This window comes from Nilaparvata lugens, chromosome 2, assembly GCF_014356525.2.
Source record: "Nilaparvata lugens isolate BPH chromosome 2, ASM1435652v1, whole genome shotgun sequence".
NCBI lineage: Eukaryota > Metazoa > Arthropoda > Insecta > Hemiptera > Delphacidae > Nilaparvata > Nilaparvata lugens.
In genome coordinates this window covers 76,138,901-76,161,819 of record NC_052505.1, presented here as the reverse complement: position 1 = coordinate 76,161,819, position 22,919 = coordinate 76,138,901, and the positions used below count along the sequence as shown (strand labels likewise).

Here is a 22,919-nt window from a genome sequence, read left to right as displayed (position 1 = left end):
TGGCAGCGACTCAAGTTAGTTGAATCTATTTCAAATGTTTCTCAAATCATTCAATTGCAGTTGAATCTTGGACAAGGCCATCTCTGTTACAATATTCTAGCAATTCTAATGAATATTTTTTCTGTCCAAAATATCACGAGCCTCCACTATACACTAGATATTACAGAAATTGAAAATAATATCGATTGTATTCATAATATTATAATGATCGTCAATTAAAACTTGTGAAAGTTTGATTGTTTTTCTATCTTCTAATCATCAATACAGGATGATTCCGATAGTTTAATCAGTACCCCTGGGCATAATTTACTTGCAAAAATTACCAAGGTCATATAAGCTTAGGGTGTTTGTAATGAAATGCTTCATTACCAATTTATAGGAAGTGGAAGATTTAGCCAAAAATTAGCTTATTCAGTTCACCTTCCTAGGAATATATAAAATTTTAATTCGATAACGATTCATCTCCGAACCTATGCTTATATGAATGTTTTTCATTGTTATTGCTGCTACACTAAACTGAGTGAGCGCCATCGGTAACTAGGGGTGACCACCCCTCCCTCAAGCACTAGGACGCACTCCATCAATATCCCAAATTAAAGAAACCCCACCACCACCCCTAAAAAAGTCATCCTCGCAAAAAAGTCCTAATCCCCCTCATGTGGGCACCACTGAATCACCTTGAGTAATAAACAAGTAGCCACAGTTTTAAATAAATAACTTACTATGTGTATTATGAAACCTACTGTCTTCTATCTGCATGTAATTAACATTCAGTAATTAAAACTTTGAAGAGCCACCCGTCCCTGCGCCAATTTCGATTTTCCAATTGAGATAAGTTATCAACCTATATCTGGTTTATGGCGTATCCTTGAATAAAAATAATAAAATCTGTTCTCAGCAGGAGTTGCGAGACTATTTTTATCTTTTTTTTTCACTTGTTGAATGATTCTGATTCGACAGGGATTGGATCTGATGATGATTGTAAATACTCTATATAGGTAGTTTATAAATGATGTATAGACTAGTTATCGTATTAACCACATGAATTTCCAAAACACAAAGGCGCAGTTGTATAAGAATGTTGGAAGAATTGACAGGGACTGCTTGTTCACACTGCCTACTATTGGTTTGTCCTTGAAATCTTTCGGCGTTAGTCCAGTAATGATGGCAATGACTCGTCATGAGAGAAAAAGTGTGATTCCGGTCCCATTCAAGGTATTGACAGTCTTTTTATGAGTGGGGATAAAACCGAAAGAGCTGGATATTCACCATTTAGTATTCACAATCTTCTGAAAGAAATTCTCCTCCCAATTGTCCTCAATAGAATAATGCCTACTTCAAATTATAATTACTCTACATACCCGGTTATTCAGGGAAGACCTGGAATAACTTCTCTGATTGATTCCTTACATCAAAATAATGTGAAGGATACAATAAAATCAGTGGATATAATAAGGATATAATATAATCAGTGGCTCCGAAATGCTTTGCTAACAAGTTGTATATTGTAGTAAGCTGTTTCATCTGAAATTAACACTGAGGTACCTTTTAGGTCTGATTTCTTGTAAACTTGTTAAATCCAATGGTCATCAACCCATATCAATTTCTAGGTTTAATGGTTCATTGAATTCAATAAATGTCCTAGAAAGTGGCCCAAGATTGTCCGTGAAAGGCCCAAGAGTTTCAAGATCGTTAATTATTGAATCGTTCAAATGTAAATAAACTGAAAATAAAACGAGGAAAATAATATTCAATAATTTGTGAGGAATTTGTGTAAAGAGAACCTTCTTCAGTTTAGTCTACAATTCCGATGAATCATCCATGGATTTAATGGAAAAATAAATAACATTTGTAGAGAATTTGGTGTCAAATCGATAAAAGCACAATAGTTTTCCTCTCTCAAGTTTCAATTTTATTGATAGATGAACAAAAGTAAAATTTATATGGCCAACGAGACATCCTGTTTTGAATCTTACAGATTGTTTTTAATACCTTATTATCATCAGGCTGAAATATGTATTACAATACTATGAATGCTCCATCTATCAATTACTGTTCTGTTAACTATTAAACTGAAATCCAATTTTCTGTTCAAATATGGTACTCTCTTCTTTTTTTCTTGCAAAAATTGAAATTTCTCTCGATTTAGATTATATTGAACATTATCTAATATTGAATTCTCGAGACTCCCAGGTGGAATTGAGATGGATCATTTCTCAATATCTTCTGATGGATCCTTCTGAAAAGTTCATTTTTCGATTATAGGACACAGTCACAATATTATCATTGGTGATATCACATTGAGAAATGACGATAGGAAGTATAAGAACAATAGTACTTTATAATAGTATGTAATCCATGAAGTCCAGTCACGTATTTCTCCATCATCCTCCACTCTCTACGCAGTGAGCTTGATGGTATCCAAGCGCATCCTTTGACACGTGGTAACTATCCAAAATTTTCAATTATTGAGATTGACTCATCGTGTTTGGACTCACATTATTTGAATGCGTCGATGATTGGAAGTTTTTGTAATAAATTCTGGTGACAACTCAGAAGAGGAAATGTAAATGTTTTGTCAAGCCTTACTTTTCAACATTTCTGCTCTATTTTGTAGAGAAATGTCTAGCTAATTTCCAATAGCATTTTAATTTTATTTTAATGTTCTTACTTCCTTGTATTGATAAAAATATCCTTCTTTAATACTTATAATAAATCATTGTAATTATTGTTCTATGGAAGCAATTTTTTGGAGAAATCCTGTTTGCTTCCATGTAGACTATTTATAAATAAATGAATACAATAGAAAAAAGGAACATCATTGATTCTTATGTGAGTGTTCACACATTTCAGTTCGTCAAACTTTTCCATTTTCTTCAGATCCATAGGTTTCATAGGATGAAGGTGTGTTCAATGCTTGAAGAATAATAACGCACTGTGAGAAAGTTAAATAGCCAATATGGATGAAGATAGGTGGGTGGGATGAAAAATATCGAATAACTCCCTCTCGTTCTACCGCTGTTCTCCTCAGTCATCTTTCGGTCTTCCCATTATTATTTGCTCAGTTATAGTTATGCAACCAATGATTGTCTTCCTTATACGGACTCTGCCCAAGCACACCGAGCCAGATTCGCACGAGAACACCCACATTCCAATAATACTACTGCCCCGTTCAATCAAAACAAATAATAGTATCTGTTTCAAACAGATTGTAGAATGCCGGTTGAATTGAATCTATAGGCTTGCATTGTTATTCTGGACCCTGAATACGCACAATTTTCGATGTGAATTATGTATAGCAGATTCCATAGTGGAGTTTAAGCGAATAAATTTGTCGATAGTATAATGAGAGTTCAGAGTCCAAGTAGCAGCCTAGAGATCCCGGTTCAAACTCGCTCATAGCCAAAAGTTTATGACCAGATCACTCCTGTGTTATCGGATGGGCACGTTAAATTGTTGGTCCCGGCTGAAGTAGGGATGGAAGTCAGGGACGGAACCCCACCAATAGAATCCATACGAATATAATAATAGAGTGTTAGTTTCACTTTGCAGAGAAAATTTACTCAAAAATTCTAAAAAATGAGAAGTCAACCTACCATGTAATGCTAGTATATTTTGCATGTTCTTTTGCAATAATTGCATCATCGATGAGTTTCAAAAGTCGCTTCCTGGTAGCTCGTAACCCACCTAAAGCTGTATGTAGGTCCACTCGTCTCTCATGAACATTCCTCTAATTACCCACGCACAAGCCTGAAGCTCATATGGATATCACCTTTGATAAAAATTTGCTATTGCACGGTTAATATAAATTTGTCATTCTCTGATTCTCATTTATTTGAACGTCTCCAAATTTACTTCATTCATCAATCATCATCTGTAATTACGTGATCATTTTGATGAAATGATTAACGTACTTTGTCTCAATTCAGATCTCGCTTTAAATTGTCAGACTGTCCCAACTTGACCCTAGAGTTCAAGTGCATGATTTCTTGACTAATAAGTCGATGAAGTCGATTCATTTGAACTCCTCTATTTTTAGAATATAGCGATTTATTTCCAAAAACGTTTAGGATTGAAGTTGATTAATTCCTATTTTATCCTAACAAAGTTATTGCTGTTCAACCGTTAGTCAAGATTGGTATCCGATGACTTTTAACATTTTTTGGCCGTCTTGACTACTGTTTGTATGATTGGCTGTTATGTTGATGATGGGCGACAAAAACTTTATAGGGCCTAAGCAATAGCCATAAGTTATAGAATTTTGGATGACTGATGTCTTGTCCAAGGCAGACTGAACCTCTTTTATAAAGTAAAAAGCGGAAATGGAGGGTCACGGAGAGGTGATTGTGAGCTATCTGGAATTGAACAGCAGCGAAGAAGACGTCGTGTTAGAAAGACCGATTTTTGAAATGATAGCGCCCTTCCGGTGCTGAGGCGACTGACAGTGAACACTGAGCTGGGTGTGCCCCATGTCCGATTGCACTCTACATGTTCATGCTTCGAAGTAAAAGTCTCATTATCTGGAATTTCGAAAGACCACTATTTGTCTAGACTATCTGTTGAATCTGAAGTCTCATTATCTCAAATTTCAAATGGCATGAAGTGCAGGAGACAAGATGTAAATTAATGGTGAATGTCAAGGATGAAGATTCTACTACTTGTTGAGAATATCTAATAAATATTACGTCCCATTATAGCCTACTAAGTTTCAAGTGGCCACTATTTGTCGAGAATGTTTGATAAATCTACGGAAGTCACCTACTATCAATTATAAATAAATCATTGAAGCTAGCATTCAAATCTCTATCACCCGGGAATCCCTATCTCTTATATTGTTATAACTGGAAACCCATTGATAAGATGCGTATCATTGATTAGCCAGTGAAAATTAGACCCATAGCTTATTGAATACCCCTTTTCAAAGGATTGGATCTTCTAATACTAGTTTTAAAAATAATATTAACTCAGGACAAAGTTCACTTTTTCTCTCTGGATTTGAACCTAAATTTCCAGACCAGAATTTATGATTATTTCAAATCAATCCAGGACGGCCAGTATATGTGAGATAACAAGGCGTTGCACCCTTAAGTCTGCTAGCACTATCTGGTCGCGGACTCGAATCCCGCCGGTAGTCATGGACGTTTGATCACCCCATCAAATCACCCTTACACTTCCTATTAACCACGCACAATCAAAAAGCTCAGATGGGCATCATCCGCAATGAAAAAAGCATGAGCTAGTTTCTCATTATTTTAATTTGTGAGTGTTTGTGACATTATGACAAGTTCAACATTATTCAAGCAATATTGGTGATCTACGACAGACAATTTTCCAATACCTTTATGCACGTAAGAATTTGAATGCTATTCAACTCAAAAATTCAATTTTTACCACAACAATGCCGGAAAGGGAAAGATGAAGAAAAAGTGAAAAGTGAAAAGTGAAAGGGAAAGTGAGAGAAGCTGTGTGTGTATTTTTGAGTTCAAAATTTTATAAAATAACTTGATTAATTCAATAAGAAGTGATAATTGAGTGTTATATTTAAATATAGTTTGGTGTTTTAATTTCTCTAAATTCAAAATGTTTAGCTTATATTCATTTTTGGACGAAAATTGAACTAGAATCTTTTACAGTAGAAACATAACCTATTTTTTGGACATTTTATTAATTTATCAAAATTTGGGAATGGAATAGATTTGGGCCAAGCCTGTTGTTCCTTCCTAATCATATTTATATGATTTGTGATTATGTCCACGAATAAATTAATGATAAATAAATTATTATGAAGTCATAAAAAGGAATGGATACATTTCCTCTAAAATTTAGACATGGAATTATTATAGACTTGCACCTATTCTAAAACTTGAAAAAGTGAAAACTTGACGTAATGAAATCTTGAAAAATTGAAAATAGGGCTATAACCATCCTTTGTTAATTAAGAATCTATGTACAAAATTTAAAGTTAATCATCCCAGTAGTTCAGACGTGATGATGCGTCAAACATGATTTTCTTATCCCGTACGTGTATAAGCCAATCTTTCCTTTATTATAGTATCGATTTAGAATGATGAATATTAAAAAGTTGATTTTTGAAGAATTGTCCAACTATATCAATGTCTTTCTCATGTTGATTTTGGCGATGCAGTTTCTCAGGACGTTTCAAATTAGTGTGTGGCTCTATAACTTATTACAACTACAAAAGTTTCATGTACGATGCTGCTTGCAATTCACTATATTTATTTATTTGTGCTTGAATAATAAAATTTGTTAATTAGATAACATAGATATCAAGTGAAAATCAAGTGGAAAGTCAGAAATTTTATAAACTTTCAATTGCACTGTTTTGTAAAATACTTCAATTATTGTACACTCATAGAAAACATTACTTGGTTGAATATGTCAACATGGATTGTTCATAGTTTGCCCAGTCATGTCATCAACGAACCTGGCAGAAAAACCGTTGACTCGTTCTCGTTATTTCTCGTAATGAGAGAGAATGAAGAGGATCCTTGACGTGAATATGCACCTGCACAAAGACATGCTTCAAAGCACCGGCATGGACAGCTGGCGGATATGGGACTACCGGTGCACCTCACCACAAGTACGCGCAAAACCACCATAACACTCGCAGAGCATACGTAACCGTTGGAAGCTGTTTCCCTAAGCTCGTACACAGAACAGAACAGAACGAGGCGACCTTTCGTTCAAACATGTGTTTATCAACTCAGCTCCCTGTTACGCAAATGTTCTGTGGATGTCACGGTAGACACCCTAATCAACTCAAAAACTCTGTTGAAAGTCGAGCTCAACAGTCAGTAGTCCGGGTGCTCGCTCCTTGATCAGATGTGTTCATTTTATTACATCTATTTCTATGTGAAAATGTCCATAATTCCAGTGATAGGGTTTGTCAGATTATCTTGTAGTTAATCGGTTTCAATATCTAGCTCAATCACTTAAGAGAGTTGATTAGTTGGTTACTATTAAATCGGAAATTCTGATTCCACTATTTTTTTTTTAATCCAAGTAGCTAATCCCTACTTGAATTCAAAAAATTGTATGTTATGTTGTATGTGAATGTATTCTGTTGAAAGCGAGTACTTTGCTTTGCAAAATAATTTTTGTGAGGTAATAGCTCATTTATTATGAGATGCTATCAACGAAGAAATAATTGTGAAGTTTCATTCCAAGAATATTGTGAGAATTTGTGAAGGATTATTTACTCAGTGTTCAAGTTGAATTATCTTCGAAGTGATTTGAAAGTAAAACAATCCTGGCTAAGTGTAAAGATAAAACTAAAATCAACCGAGATAGAACTCTTGCTATAAGACACAAGAGAAATTGTGAGTATTACTCGAATAGAAGAATAATAGATTATATTAGAGTAGTATCTTAAAGTAATTAAGATTTTTTAAATATTTTATGAAACTCACAGGATTAGATATAATTAAGGCTAACTGTTATGCAAATGTTGCTTCACATTTGCATTTCGCTCATCCACTTAACTCAGCTTGTACAGTATTAGCATGAAGTATTGTCCTAACATTGTTGGTTTCTTTTCACACCAAAACAGTTTTCGTTCTTCAATCGTCTTCATGGAAATTTATGAATGTTTAGTGTTTTAAAAACCACAGCTAGCAGACGTTGAATATACCACCGCTTCCTCATCATCATTCATAATATATGATAATACTTTGCAGTGTTGTTTCTAATGTTTGCGAATAACGATTTTGTCTTTACTGGATGCGGATGTGAAATTCAATTATCGGGCTCTGCAAGCCTGAAAAGTGTCATACGTATGTGATATCGGTAGTAGTCCAAAATGCCTCGATGCAGAATTTAAACTATAATTATGAGAGCAACTTGTGAACTCGATGACACTTCTTTCAGCCTTTTATGATGATTATAACCCATTATTCAATGTTTTTTTACGAACTCACGATTTGAAGATTAAAAGTTTACACATCTGATTATCCCACAGTGCATAGACGGAAATTATAGGGTACCCTTTGGGCCCTCTCACTCACTGTATCCATTATACACCCTACAACCTGCCAGTTTTTACCCTTCTCTCTCCAATACTTGAATCCATATCAATTTTATATTACACTGTTCAGTCTAGTCATCTGTATTTTCATTTCGAATAGAACAATAATACAGTGGAACTCCAATTATCGGAATTAATGGGGACCGGAACCCATTCGGATAATCAAATATTCGGATAATCGGAGTGTTTTTTTTAAATTGCCATTGGGTAGAAACAAAGCTTCTTTTTACTTTCCTTGCCCTATTACCATAGGTAAGGAAAGTATTGCTTTCCGAAAAAAATTAAGGTACCCCAATTTCTAAATTTTTATACGTTTCAAGGTCCCCTGAGTCCAAAAAAGTGGTTTTTGGGTATTGGTCTGTATGTGTGTGTGTGTGTGTGTGTGTGTGTGTGTGTGTGTGTGTGTGTGTGTGTGTGTGTGTGTGTGTGTGTGTGTGTGTGTGTGTGTGTATGAGTGTATGTGCGTCTGTGTACACGATATCTCATCTCCCAATTAACGGAATGACTTGAAATTTGGAACTTGAGGTCCTTCCCCTATAAGGATCTGACACGAATAATTTCGATCAAATGCAATTCAAGTTGGCGGCTAAAATGGCAAAAATGTTGCCAAAAACAGGTTTTTTCACGATTTTCTTAAAAACGGCTCCAACGATTTTGATCAAATGTATACCTAGAATAGTCATTGATAAGTTCTATATGCTGTCACAAGTCCTATATCTGTAAAAATTTCAGGAGCTCCGACCTATCTATGCAAAGTTTGATTTTAGATTCTCAATTAGCAGCCTTCATATACAATTTGAACAAAAAATTTCAAGTGGAAAAGATTGAGCATGAGAATCTCTACAATTAATGTTCAGTAACGTTTTCATTTGAAATTAAAAATAAGCTCGAAATTCGAGAAAATGTGATTATCTAATTGCAAACTGTTGGCAACTGTTGATTCAATTAAATCATTCACTATGAAGAGATAGCAGACCTCGTATGTCTCCAGCGTTATTGTCCTGTCACCAGCTGGCTCAGATCTTTGTTTATAAGTAGACTTGTGATGCGCGTGCACACTAGCGTCAGGTGATCAATCAGATCAATTTTCAAAACGGCAAGGAAAGTTGTGTGAGTGCGCCACACCAGATTTTTGATATTGCACTATTTTTTTATTGAATTAAATAAAAGAAACATGATATTTTCACATGTTTTAAATATAAATAAAATGTACTTATGTACAATTTTAGAAATAAAAATCATTGTTTTTTAAACATCTCCGTTAATGTAAGCTGTTTTGCGGTCTTCATCCGTTTTCGGGCAGTGACTTCACTGACTTCGCGGAGGGAAGGACAATAGTGAGTGAACGCGCAAACACTGGCTTCGCGGGGGGAAGAATAATAGCGCACTTAGACTTTTTTGGACAAATTTTTTTCTGAAAGTGATTCGGATAATCGGTGATTCGGATAGTCGGAGTTCGGATAATTGGAGTTCTACTGTAATTATTATTTTCAACTAGAAACTTTTCTCAAGACAATAACATGAAGTTGAATTTGTCTATACCCTAGAGTCTCCTAACGTATCCAACCCATATTACAATATTCATCTACAATCTGCATTGAAGTTTATGCCCGATTTAATTTTTTATTCCAAGTGTTCTATTATATATCTCTTCAAGATTACATGGTCGACATTTGACTATTGTTCTGAACAGTATACAGTATCCTATAATTTTAGATACCGTAGTCACACCCAGATCGAAACCTGGTCAATGATTAGTATGGATGAAACTTAAGTTAGAGACTGTCACTTATGTTTTCGAACCAGCAGGATTGTGCCACAAAAGAAATGTTTCGTCCAGAAGTTGGGGCCATTTTTCCTTCCAGACACTATTGTCCTTTCCTATTTAGGGCTCATACGTGTTCAATAATATATGTTCTCGTTGGAAAAGTGGCGACTTTTGCTCAATTTCGTCTCATTACTTCAATTCGTGTTAGATCGTAAAATCGTTACAAGGTCGAACAATGTCGGTGATGTACGATTTTCAAATTTATGAGGTTCTCCTATCATTCACCTCTATAAATGACTATTATGTTGTGATTGCTGAAAAGTTGAAAGACGTATTCAGCTTTATTTCTTAGTTCAATTTGGATAAGAAACAATTGGAACTGATAACCAACATGCGGAGTGGGTTTGATTTCATCGGTATCATCTTCCCAGTTTGAATTGAATTCGTGAAGAAAAATAATTCATGATACGATTGTAAGATTTAGCAGATGCTTGGATTCAAATATGAAATTCATCTTGAACTTCATCTTTCATCTTTAACATAAGAGCATCATCTTCGTCATCATTTCTTTTATCACTTCTTATCATCTATCGTGTTACTTTTATGACCTTACTCTTTATTTGCTGATATTTTGTATATTGTAAGCATGATATTCTTGTTGCAATATAGGCTTTATTTAGGGATCAATGAAAATCAATAAACAACCACTTTCGGGATATTTGGAGTTCACCAGAACTCACAGTTTCTTTCATGCTGTTTGGACATGAACTCAGCAGACCATGCTTGTGATGTACATCTTGCCGTGGCCTTTAACAATGATCATAACCAACTGAAAACTGTACAAAGCGAGGAGACGATTTATAATATTTTCTCTGGCAAAGGAAGCGTCGACGGGCCACGCCATTGTCAAGGCTCAAGCCGCCGTGAACATCCGGCTAGGTCGATGACGCTTAGTCAAGGTTGGGAAAGGCCTCATGAAAAATTTATAAACTTAATTATTCATCTTTTCTTTCCAAACCAGAGGTTTTCAGAGCATTGCACTTGTCAGATTTTCCCCGCGGCTGCAACCAGCAAATCAGTTTCGCTTCAGTTTTAGCATTATAATCAAGGAGAAATAAGTGAGAGCCAGAGTAATTCATTCCGTTCGCTGCTTCAACCCATAAACACAGACTCCTCATACGATAATGATCGAGTAAAAAAGCAGAATTGAGAAACAGAATCTATCCAACAGTGTATCTCTGAATTGATTCTAATCTTATTTTTCTTTTTCCAGTTCTCCAATTATAAAAATAGTCTATAGTACGTTGTCAGTAATCTTTTGAGACAGAAAGATATTTAGATATCTCAGAGACCGAGATAGAAATATCATTTAATATAATATTCATTTTGATAGCCTACTGTAACGGTATATTTGATAGGCCCACTTCTCACGTTACGTCCGATGTATGGTAAATATTAGAATATGACAAACAATGATTACAATATAATATGCATAATACTTAACCACTAAAACACGATGAGCAATGATTACAATATATATGCTGGCTTGAACATATTTATTTATAATAACTCACAATGAACCAAAATTTTAAAGAATTTGAAAATAAATCACAATTTTAATCTTCAAAGTACTAAAACAGTTTTAATTGTACTAAAACATTATTATTGTTCGATAAGATATGAAACAAACATATACTATTAATATAATTATATGCTATATGCATAAATTAGCGGAGCTTTGGACAAATAACGGTATACTCTTGGGAAGGGATATCCAAAATTATATCCTCCTATTAACACTCTACAAAAGCAGAAGAAGAGAGATTGAGAGAGTGAGAGAAGTACCATGGAATAATGAATCTATAAAGAATTGTCTTGTAGAACAGAATGTAGAAGGATTTCGTCCTCCTACTCACTATACATTCACTATTTGCAAGCCTTCCAGTATCCGATTAGTTGTCCAACTAGTGATCCAACATCCAATGTTGAAGCGTAAATGTGGTTGTTGTAGCCTGGTCGGATATTGAAAGTCTATACTCTGACGAATTAGAGGTCCAACTCCAAGGTCCGACATCCGACTAGCCTTTGTTCTGCATCGACTTGACTAAAGTTGGAGAACAAGTCGGAGAGTAAGTTGGAACGCGAGTTCAATTAAAACAATCGGACTATAGTCCGTAAAAAATTACATCTGATTTGGAGGAATATGCAGCGCAGAGAAATGGAGGGAGATCAGCCAATTACAGTGATTAATAGAGTCATAGGTAGAAATGCAGTTGCCAATTTGCCAGTCGTCTGACTGCTTTCAGACAGGAAACTTCGAATGTGTAGCATGAGCACATGAAGTCACTAGAAGTTGGAGAACACTGGCCACTTCAAAACGGCAACATCGCGCCTCTGTATCCATCCCGCTGTATGCTTTCTCTGCGGCGCATGTCCATCCCAAGTAAAAAGTGATTTTGTCCTACTAGTGGTCCAACAAGTTGGACAATAAATCGGATAGTGAATGGGCTGCTTTAGTTGCTGCATCTCACCGAAGATTGGCTCCATAAATGTGTTTATGTGTAAATGTGTAATCACTCGACGTTGCTCTGTAGTAGTTCCTGTTTTTCTATTGTATTATTGTAATTGATTCATCATTTCACTGCATCTTTTAAAAGTCATTATTGTAATTGTGATGTTATGAGGAATAAATTAATGCTTTGTTGTGCTGTGATGTGCGAGCTATACCTGTATGCTGATATGGGTCGATTTATATCATCCGATATCTGATATGTGTGAACTTATATGTGATACCTGATGTGTTTCCAGATTTCGCGGTGTGGAACAAGAGCATCTCGCAGCGGTGGAGACGGCTGCGACGCCGGTGCTCCTCGTTCACATCGTCGAGTTCAGCTGCCAGCCGAGCTGGAAGCGGTGCAGCCACATCCGACCACAAAGAGAACCTGCTTCCGACGTCACCAGCGTCGCCCAGCGTCGTGGTGGCGTGCGATCGGCGTCGTGAAGCGTCTCCGGACGCCGTGCAGCGTCGGCTGCTGCCAGATTTCAACTGCATCCTTAGGGCCAAACTGGGCCGCGTCCAGCGGAAGACTGTCCACGAGCCTGTCTTCTATGTACCTTCGCCGCTAAACGATTCGCCCGCCAGTCTGCCATCTTTCACATCCAGGTATAAGCGAATACTTATTATTACAACCCACACTTGACCACACATCATGCATCCTTCATAAGTTCTCAATGTTTATACCGTCTAAGGTATACCATACATCTTAGGGTATACAATATCATCTTAGGGTATCATCTAAGAACAGAACGATGCGGTGGATATGTAGATTTCAGCTCGCTATCAAACTTCTATCTCTATCATTGACTTCAAATGTTTTCATCATTGATCAACTGTCTAGTGGCATCGAACTTCACCGTGAATTTCTTGTTCTCTTTGCACCTTAGTATGAAGATGATAAGTATACTCAATCACGATAACATAGTACTATGTCAAACACTGACTCATTCTCATGCGATGAATAAATCAATATGACATTGTTTTTTTGTCAACTGAGACAATATTAAACAATTATCACTTGAAGTTAGATAGGAGCTTGGTTGTCTATGATTTCATTATAATGAGTTGAAAAATCGCGTCCCGGTGGATCAAAACTAATAAGTCCACTAAATTCCCAACATCATCCACATTACCCACGCACAAGCTTCAAGCTTATGTGGGTGAGTATTTTCTTAGCAGAACAATCCCTTCTGAAATCGCTTTTCTCCATCTTCTTAATGAGATTGAGTTTGATTTGGATGGTTTGCAGGGATAGAGAGAGTCCTTGCTCGTCAGGCCGAGGCTCGGAGACGCCGAGCGAAGAGTGCAGCTCGTCGTCGGGCTCAGGGGTGCATGCGGAGGGGGAGGAGTGGGACCAGGGCTACCAGAATTGAGAAACAGTATTTATCCAACAGTGTATCTCCGAATTTATGATAACTCACAATGAACCAAAATTTTAAAGAATTTGAAAATAATTCACAATTTTAATCTTCAAGTACTAAAACATTATTATTGTTCGATAAGATATGAAACAAACATATACTATTAATATATATGCTATATGCATAAATTAGCGGAGCTTTGGACAAATAACGGTATATTCTTGGGAAGGGATATCCAAAATAATATCCTCCCATTAACACTCTACAAAAACAGAAGAAGAGAGATTGAGAGAGTGAGAGAAGTACCATGGAATAATGAATCTATAAAGAATTGTCTTGTAGAACAGAATGTAGAAGGATTTCGTCCTCCTACTCACTATACATTCACTATTTGCAAGCCTTCCAGTATCCGATTAGTTGTCCAACTAGTGATCCAACATCCAATGTTGAACCGTGAATGTGGTTGTTGTAGCCTGGTCGGATATTGGAAGTCTACTCTGACGAATTAGAGGTCCAACTCCAAGGTCCGACATCCGACTAGCCTTTGTTCTGCATCGACTAGACTAAAGTTGGAGAACAAGTCGGAGAGTAAGTTGGAACGCGATTTCAATTAAAACAATCGGACTATAGTCCGTAAAAAATTACTTCTGACTTGGAGGAATATGCAGCGCAGAGAAATGGAGGGAAATTAGCCAATTACAGTGATTAATAGAGTCATAGGTATAAGCGCAGTTGCCAATTTGCCAGTCGTCTGACTGCTTTCAGACAGGAAACTTCGAATGTGTAGCATGAGCACATGAACAGTCACTAGAAGTTGGAGAACGCTGGCCACTTCAAAACGGCAACATCGCGCCTCTGTATCCATCCCGCTGTATGCTTTTTCTGCGGCGCATGTCCATCCCAAGTGAAAAGTGATTCTGTCCTACTAGTGTTCCAACAAGTTGGCCAACAAATCGGATAATGAATGGCCTGCTTTAGTTGCTGCATCTCACCGAAGATCGGCTCCATAAATGTGTTAATCACTCGACGTTGCTCTGTAGTAGTTCCTGTTTTTCTATTGTATTATTGTAATTGATTCATCATTTCACTGAATCTTTTATAAGTCATTATTGTAATTGTAATGTTATGAGGAATAAATCAATGCTTTGTTGGGCTGTGATGTGCGAGCTATATACTGATATGTGTCGATTTATATCATCCGATATCTGATATGTGTGAACTTATATGTGATACCTGATGTGTTTCCAGATTTCGCGGTGTGGAACAAGAGCATCTCGCAGCGGTGGAGACGGCTGCGACGCCGGTGCTCCTCGTTCACATCGTCGAGTTCAGCTGCCAGCCGAGCTGGAAGCGGTGCAGCCACATCCGACCACAAAGAGAACCTGCTTCCGACGTCACCAGCGTCGCCCAGCGTCGTGGTGGCGTGCGATCGGCGTCGTGAAGCGTCTCCGGACGCCGTGCAGCGTCGGCTGCTGCCAGATTTCAACTGCATCCTTAGGGCTAAACTGGGCCGCGTCCAGCGGAAGACTGTCCACGAGCCTGTCTTCTATGTACCTTCGCCGCTAAACGATTCGCCCGCCAGTCTGCCATCTTTCACATCCAGGTATAAGCGAATACTTATTATTACAACCCACACTTGACCACACATCATGCATCCTTCATAAGTTTCTCAATGTTTATACCGTCTAAGGTATACCATACATCTTAGGGTATACAATATCATCTTAGGGTATCATCTAAGAACAGAACGATGCGGTGGATATGTAGATTTCAGCTCGCTATCAAACTTCTATCTCTATCATTGACTTCAAATGTTTTCATCATTGATCAACTGTCTAGTGGCATCGAACTTCACCGTGAATTTCTTGTTCTCTTTGCACCTTAGTATGAAGATGATAAGTATACTCAATCACGATAACATAGTACTATGTCAAACACTGACTCATTCTCATGCGATGAATAAATCAATATGACATTGTTTTTTTGTCAACTGAGTCAATATTAAACAATTATCACTTGAAGTTAGATAGGAGCTTGGTTGTCTATGATGTCATTATAATGAGTTGAAAAATCGCTTCCCGGTGGATCAAAACTAATAGGTCCACTAGATTCCCAACATCATCCACATTACCCACGCACAAGCTTCAAGCTCATGTGGGTGAGTATTTTCTTAGCAGAACAATCCCTTCTGAAATCTCTTTTCTTCATCTTCTTATTGAGATTGAGTTTGATTTGTATAATTTGCAGAGATAGAGAGAGTCCTTGCTCATCAGGCCGAGGCTCGGAGACGCCGAGCGAAGAGTGCAGCTCGTCGTCGGGTTCAGGGGTGCAGGCAGAGGGGGAGGAGTGGGACCAGGGCTACCAGAGCATCGACAGCAAGAGCAGGATGCACCTGTCCAGGGAGAGCTTGGCCGCCAGAGCAGACCACTGCTCCGCCTACGAATACACCCATCATACCAATCGACCTAAGATGCGCTCTTGTCGGAGGTACACCTAACACCATCAAATTCTCACTCCAACACTCATATCGCGTCCAGATTTAGAGGCTGTATTTTGCAAACAAGCTATTCTCCCACTCCCAGTAATTGTCAAAATGTTAGGTATATTTTCTAGATCAGAATTAGCCTATTTATTTTGCGAAAAGCTATGTTTTGCTACGGCGCCAATTGAGATTTTTAGAATGTAGCTTGTTTCAACTTGAATATTTGAAATCATATCAAAATACTATGGAGGGTGCTACTATATACATGAGAAATCTAATTCAATAATACTACAAAAACGTATAACAACACAGCATTTTAAATAATATTGTTCTTCTTATTTAGTATGACGCCCACATGAGCTCTGGTCTTGTTCATGAATATTTAGAGAGAAGATGATGAGGAATGAGTGCACCTACAGCTTCACACCAAAGCTGAGCCGGGCCGAGCCGAGCCAAGCCGGCCGAGTGGAATCTGCGTGCGTTCGCACTGAAATCGATTGCCGATTCTCTCAGTGAAACAAAAATACAAAATACCACGCAACTCACTACGTGGGAAGATCGAACTAAACTGAAAGAAGGCAGAATCCGCTTGGCCGAAAACGCTCGAGTTGGGCGTCAAGCCGACTGCACAAATCCGCTCGGCTCGGCCCGGCGTTGATTTGAATGCTCCCGACTAAATCCTGCATAGTTAGCGCGCACGCGGATTCCGCTCGGCTCGGCCCAGCTTTGGTGTGAAACCCCACTTAGATGGGTTCCGAACCACCAGGGTCCTGTTGTATGAGAGAATACAAGATAATATTTCAGTAATTTCCTATTCTAATAACCAGCTGATTTGTGATATTATTAGTTTGTATTTTCTTATACAATAGGCCCCAGGATGCGATTTTTGAACTCCTAAACTATACTTAGAGGAGTCGGTACCTCAATTGGTCACCCTTACGTTGGGAGTAACAGGCTCATTAATCTCAACTTCATCCAAGCGATAGATGATCACCGCGACCACGGAGCCAACTGTTTCCTAGTTGAAACAACAAGACGTTGATGTTGTCAATACCACTATATTTGTTCAAAATTGATTCACATTACAGAACCATTTTTCATGGTAACACCTACCACATATACCATAAAATCTGGTTCTGTAATGTAAATTAATTTTGAACAAATATAGTGATATTGACAACATCAACGTCTTGTTCTTTCAATTATGGAGAAATACCATAACATACAACCGAATTGTTTCCTAGTTTTCAAGTAGTATCAATAGCGCTTTCCAATTTTCAAGTAGTAGCCTATACTATACATGTGAAATCAAATTCAATAACACTCAAAAAAGTAGAACTGTTTAACACAGCATTCATTTTATTATGTTTGGTGATATAGTATTAGCCTATCAAGTACCGCTTCCCAGTCTTCAGTTTTCAATTGGTTGATCAATTCTTAGAACTTCATGAATTACATTAGGATGTCTCTATAATGTGGATAATTTATTATATAAATGGACTAGCAAATGAGGGCGGTCACACAAACTTATGTTCTCCTGACCGAAAACTACACAACATCTCAAAGAATTTGGAAATATACAGTGTATATCTAGGCATTTGAGACTCATGAGCTATATTTTCGTTGTCTATATATCTGCTATACGATAAATAAATAAAAATAATATCTGTTGCATATCCATAATTTTTCACTATAAAATTAAACTTTGACGATCGTCACTACCAATGTAATTGCATTTTCACTCTATAAGTGTTTTTAAATTCAAAAATAATATAGAATCAATTTTGGTAATTAAAATTGAGCGAATTCAAATTTTCAGTTTTCAAGTGGTAGGTCAATTTTCAGAACTTCATGACTCTAATGCAGGGCTCTCCAACCTACGGCCCGCGGGCCACATCCGGCCCGCGGATGGATTTTGTCCAAGAGTTATTGCAACAGACAATGACTGTGAGTTCATTACTCTTCTCTCAGTACTCTACTAGCCACTCCATTTCTTCATAAGTGTAAAATTAGCTGTAAACAAGCAGCGATCAACCATTGCGAGATATTAGCAAATGGTCTGCACGGACTATACATATCCCTGTTTGAACGCTACAAAGAAGGTAACCTACTTCCATTTTAAAGTTCTCTCCCAGAAAAAGCCTTAACAAATATAAAAAACCATGCTCGAACTATGTTTTCTCTTTTTGGATCTACCTACAAGTGTGAGCAGAAATTTTCAAAAATGAAGTTTGTTAAATCCAAATACTTCCTTGTCAGATGAACATTTGAAATCAATTTTAATGATCGGAACCACAAAGTTTGATCCTAAATGGGCGGCCAATTCAAGTGGAAAACGAATTCTCACTAAAAATGAGTATTCTCTTTTAGCATGGTAACTTTTTATAAATTCATGCATTGTCAAGTTTTCCTATGAGCTTTTTACACTCAATAAATTGGACTTTTTATTAAAATGAAATTAATTGGTTTGTTTCTTCCTACTTAAACATTACTTAAAACCCTCATATTATATAATAATTGTACACCCCCAAATCCCCCGTCGTATGTGTCCCCACAAGTCAATTTCCACGTACATCCTTGTTATTGGCCCTCTTAGCCTCCCAAGAATTAACAATGTGGCCCTTGGATAAAAAAGGTTGGAGACACCTGTTCTAATGTATCGATAATATGAAATCAATTCTGGACATTAAAATTGATGGAATGTTTTGTTGCAGGTGGTCTCAAGCTGATAGCTTGGCAATTGAAGCGGCCACCCTGGCAGTGGTAGACTCACCAGCACCAGCTGCGGCTGTCAGCAGGGGCTTCGTGGTAGGGGCAGCTGTGACGTCACACCACCACCAGCAGCAGCGGCCTCCACACGGATCGGGACCTCGTTCGATTGTGCCGGGGCCAGGCCCTCCTCCACTCGCTGTGCCTCCTCTGCCGCGACACCGTAGTGTCTCACCCGACAAGAGACGACTTGGTCGCAGTAATGGTGATATTGGCGCACCTATGCCTCACTATAATGTGAGTTGGCCTACATCATAGTATAATTGTAGTATAGTAACAACTCTCGTTTTAAGAGAATTCAAGTCCTATTGAGTACCGGTATCGAAATTAGCCTATATCATAGTATTTAAATTATCGTTTCAAGAGAATTTACGTTCCTATGAGTAAATTATTATTCTTGAGGTGCGTACAGATTTACGCGCCCCGAACACGTGCAATTCATTTATTAACAGCTGATGCCAAGCTTTTTATATATGTATCTTACCGTTTCTGATCGAATACAGATATAATCAGCTGATGGAAAGTGAATTTGTCGTGTTCGCGGTGTGTAAATCTGTACGCACCTTTAAAGGAAATCACTTTTTGTTGGAAATAATGATCAATATTCAATAAACTAAATAGTTTTTACTCGAAGTAGACAATTATCAAGTTTGTGTCACTCATGACAACTACTGAGAATGATAATTATGGTACTTTTATAATTAAAATTTTTGTGGCAGTTGACAATATTAATTTCATTGATTCATTTTGATACCGGTCTAATCTTGACATGCTCAAAAATTTACTTGAATCACTTGAAGATTTTCAAATGAGAAGTAATAAATATAGACTATAATATGTAGGTAGGACTACCTCCTTTTTTCCTCCAACTCTGTATTTCTCAAAAGTTTCCAAGCAAGAGAGAAAGATTCATTAATTGATTGGTTAATCGCCTTTATGGAGGGTAGAGTTAGGACTCCAGGTCCTCTCAACCCTCGAGGGTATGAGTGTGATAGTATTTCAACTATCAATATTAACAAATTATCATTCATTCTGGCACCAGACCTGAGCCAGCCAGGTCAAACGATATCATTATTATTGTTCATTTCTTTTGGATTCAGCTGTAACCTACATGAATTAAACCAAAGACAAATAGGTACGATATTATCTTAGACCACTGGTCACATTGATCAGTAATCTCCTGTGTGATTTTTGTTGGTGGATATAAATATAGTTGGAAAACTTTCTCACAACTACTTTCGTTGAATTACCTTTTTTAAATTATATTTCTTCATATAGCCATTAAAGACTTGATCATGTTTCTGTGCTCTTAAATTTGAAAGAAATATATGTTTGATCCAGATAAAGGAGGAGGATGAAGAGGAAGAGGAGAGTAAGTTCTGTACATTGCCGAGGGGAGGAGGGAAAAACGCCACATTCACAATCATGACGGTTCGGTTCAGCAAAGGGCCCGGCCAGAAAGGACTGGGCTTCAGCATAGTGGGAGGTAGAGACAGTCCGAAAGGCAGCATGGGCATTTACGTGAAAACTGTTTTCCCTAACGGACAAGCTGCTGACAACAAAACTCTAAAAGAAGGTAAAGATAAGGCACATTAATGGATAAGGTATCCATTATTGCAACTAGTTTATTAGGTACTCTAAAAAGCGAAAATGTAGGTACTCTTTTTATACATGGATTCGTTTTCGTTGTTAAGTGGTAGAGTGGACAATACTGTCTAAACTTCGCCAAGTCAACGAATAAAAAAGTCACTCGTCTATAACGAGGCTAGTCTTGAGAAACTTAACATTGTTTATGGAATCTGTTTGATAGGTACAGCATCAATCTATTCAAATTCATCGCTCTATCGCAACTTCATCAATACACTGTATATACAGGTTTCAATATATAGGATTGATATCATCGTGTTTTTCTGATTTATTAGAATAGTAATTTAAACGCTTATTCCAACTCACTGAATGAGTAGGCTACTATATGAGCTAGGAACGTTTCTTTGTAAAAGCATGGTGAAAACAACAACGTTTTGTTATTGTTTCTTCTTTCTGTGGTAGAAGGAAAAGGTAGAAAGTATCTTCAAGTCTATAGTCTACTTCCAGTAAGTTATATATTATAGAGTTTAGCATTTTTTACCTTTTAATTATAACATATTTTACTAAAAACAATGGGTTTCAGCGTTTTTCTTTTTAAATCAAAGACATTTTAATAGATTGGGGAAATACATTCCTTATTTCTATCACTTATGTATAGAAATATATGGATTGTTATTATCAAACTATCCATATTATGCTAGTCAATTAGCATACAAGATTAATTATAGATATTTGTTAATTTTTTTCTATATTCTGCAACAGCTTGAACAGCATTACATTGAATATTATTATATTGTAATAAAATATTTCTGAATTTCTCAAAGCCTATTCTGTAATTGAGTTTCACAAAAAAGTAGCCAACATAATTATTTTCATAGTTATAGTACAGTAACTGATTCTAGTGATAACTGATTACTATAGGCCTGCTAATATTTTTACTTGAAAGTAATGACTTGATGATTTTGGTGTTGAAAATTTGAAAGATTGATAGTATCAAAAAATCAATATCTAAGATATGATAATATATTTTTTGTTTTGTTACAGGTGATGAAATACTTGCCATAAATAATAGAGCTTTGCACGGCATGAGCCACCAAGAAGCAATCAACATGTTCAAAAACATTAAGACTGGTGATGTGGTTCTACATGTGGGACGAAGAATACCAAAGAGAGTTCGTGATTCTTGTATTAGACCTGTTTTATAAATATTTGAGCGTACTGTATGTGTATTTTGTAAATAAAATATATAATAATCATCCTCCACCTAAATGATGAAAATGAACTCATAAGCGTTCTCTTAGAACATTATACAATATTGGAGCGTATGTGCTAAACGTGTTTGTATCAAGTTTCAAGTTTAGACTAGTACTGTCTGAATACTTGAGTGAACTCCATCATAATTGGAATTTAGTAACTTATTTAAATGTCTCCAAAAATTGATCCACTCTAAAGATTAGTGTAGTCTATTCCACAAAATACAAGCAAATGCTCAAGTACTGTATTTAAAAAATACTAGCCAATAGACTACTCAATATGAAAAGATAGCAAATACCAGGTACTCAGTATTTGAAATTGTTTAAAACTTTGTAGCTCATGGAGATAGAGAAGTCATCAATGATATTCTACAGAAAAATATACTGGATTGAAAAACTGTGATAACTTGAATATGGGATTGAACTTTTTAGGAGAAATATTATGATCAGCTTATCAATTTGTTATGGTTGATCCAATCCAGTATTATTAAAGCCAGAAAAAAACTATTAGTGAATTTTTATTAGCGGATTGGCTATAATTTACTTTTTCTTAACAAAATCAATCATGATTCATAGACTTATTGAATTAAGTCATTTTCAATCAGAGAACTCTACTCTAAAATATAGTGCAGTAGTAGCGGAATGGTTCATTTTCATCTCAAATGATGGTACACATTATTTTTCATTGTTATGATCAAACTATCCATATTATGCTAGTCAATCAAAATACAATATTAATTATATATTTTTTTCTATATTCTGCAACGGTTTGAACAGCATTACATTGAATATTATTATATTGTAATAAAATATTTCTGAATCTAATCAATGCCTATTCTTTAATTGAGTTTCACAAAAAAGTAACCTTCATAATTATTTTTATAGTTATAGTACAGTAACTGATTCTACTGATAACTGATTACTAGTTTTTTGTAACTGACTCCCCTTCTATTGACTCACTGTAAGCATTATCGTTGAATTTGAACGTTGCTCAGTTGCTTCTTTATTGTCAACATCTTCAACATTCTCCTTCTTCACCAAATCCATTTCAATTGAGCCTGAAACGCACAAAACAGATTACTGGTACGCTATTATTTA

At 36.6% G+C, this 22,919-nt stretch overlaps 3 protein-coding genes across 6 annotated transcripts in view; 2 read left to right on the top strand and 1 right to left on the bottom strand.

Annotated features, from left to right (window-relative positions):
• The window catches only part of LOC120349685, a 53,554-nt gene extending 39,812 nt beyond the window's left edge, over positions 1 to 13,742 (top strand). Inside the window, exons 3-4 of the mRNA XM_039420191.1 lie at positions 12,621 to 12,975; positions 13,619 to 13,742. Coding sequence (XP_039276125.1) covers positions 12,621 to 12,975; positions 13,619 to 13,742 — 479 coding nt within the window. The remainder of the gene's footprint in view (positions 1 to 12,620; positions 12,976 to 13,618) is intronic.
• A 1,166-nt stretch (positions 13,743 to 14,908) lies between these two features.
• On the top strand, positions 14,909 to 22,650 carry LOC111050529 (the record flags this gene model as incomplete). Its single annotated transcript, XM_039420190.1, has 5 exons — positions 14,909 to 15,333; positions 15,978 to 16,217; positions 18,927 to 19,218; positions 20,323 to 20,557; positions 21,613 to 22,650. Coding segments are annotated over 5 exons (1,353 nt in total), but the record flags the coding sequence as incomplete, so codon positions are not given.
• Positions 22,336 to 22,919, bottom strand: part of LOC111050528 (nose resistant to fluoxetine protein 6-like) — a 28,323-nt gene continuing 27,739 nt past the window's right edge. For all 4 annotated transcript variants that reach the window (XM_039421745.1, XM_039421744.1, XM_039421743.1 and 1 more), the window contains one exon: positions 22,336 to 22,879. In XM_039421745.1, the coding sequence (XP_039277679.1) occupies positions 22,770 to 22,879 (110 nt within the window). In that variant the 3' untranslated portion in view covers positions 22,336 to 22,769. The remainder of the gene's footprint in view (positions 22,880 to 22,919) is intronic.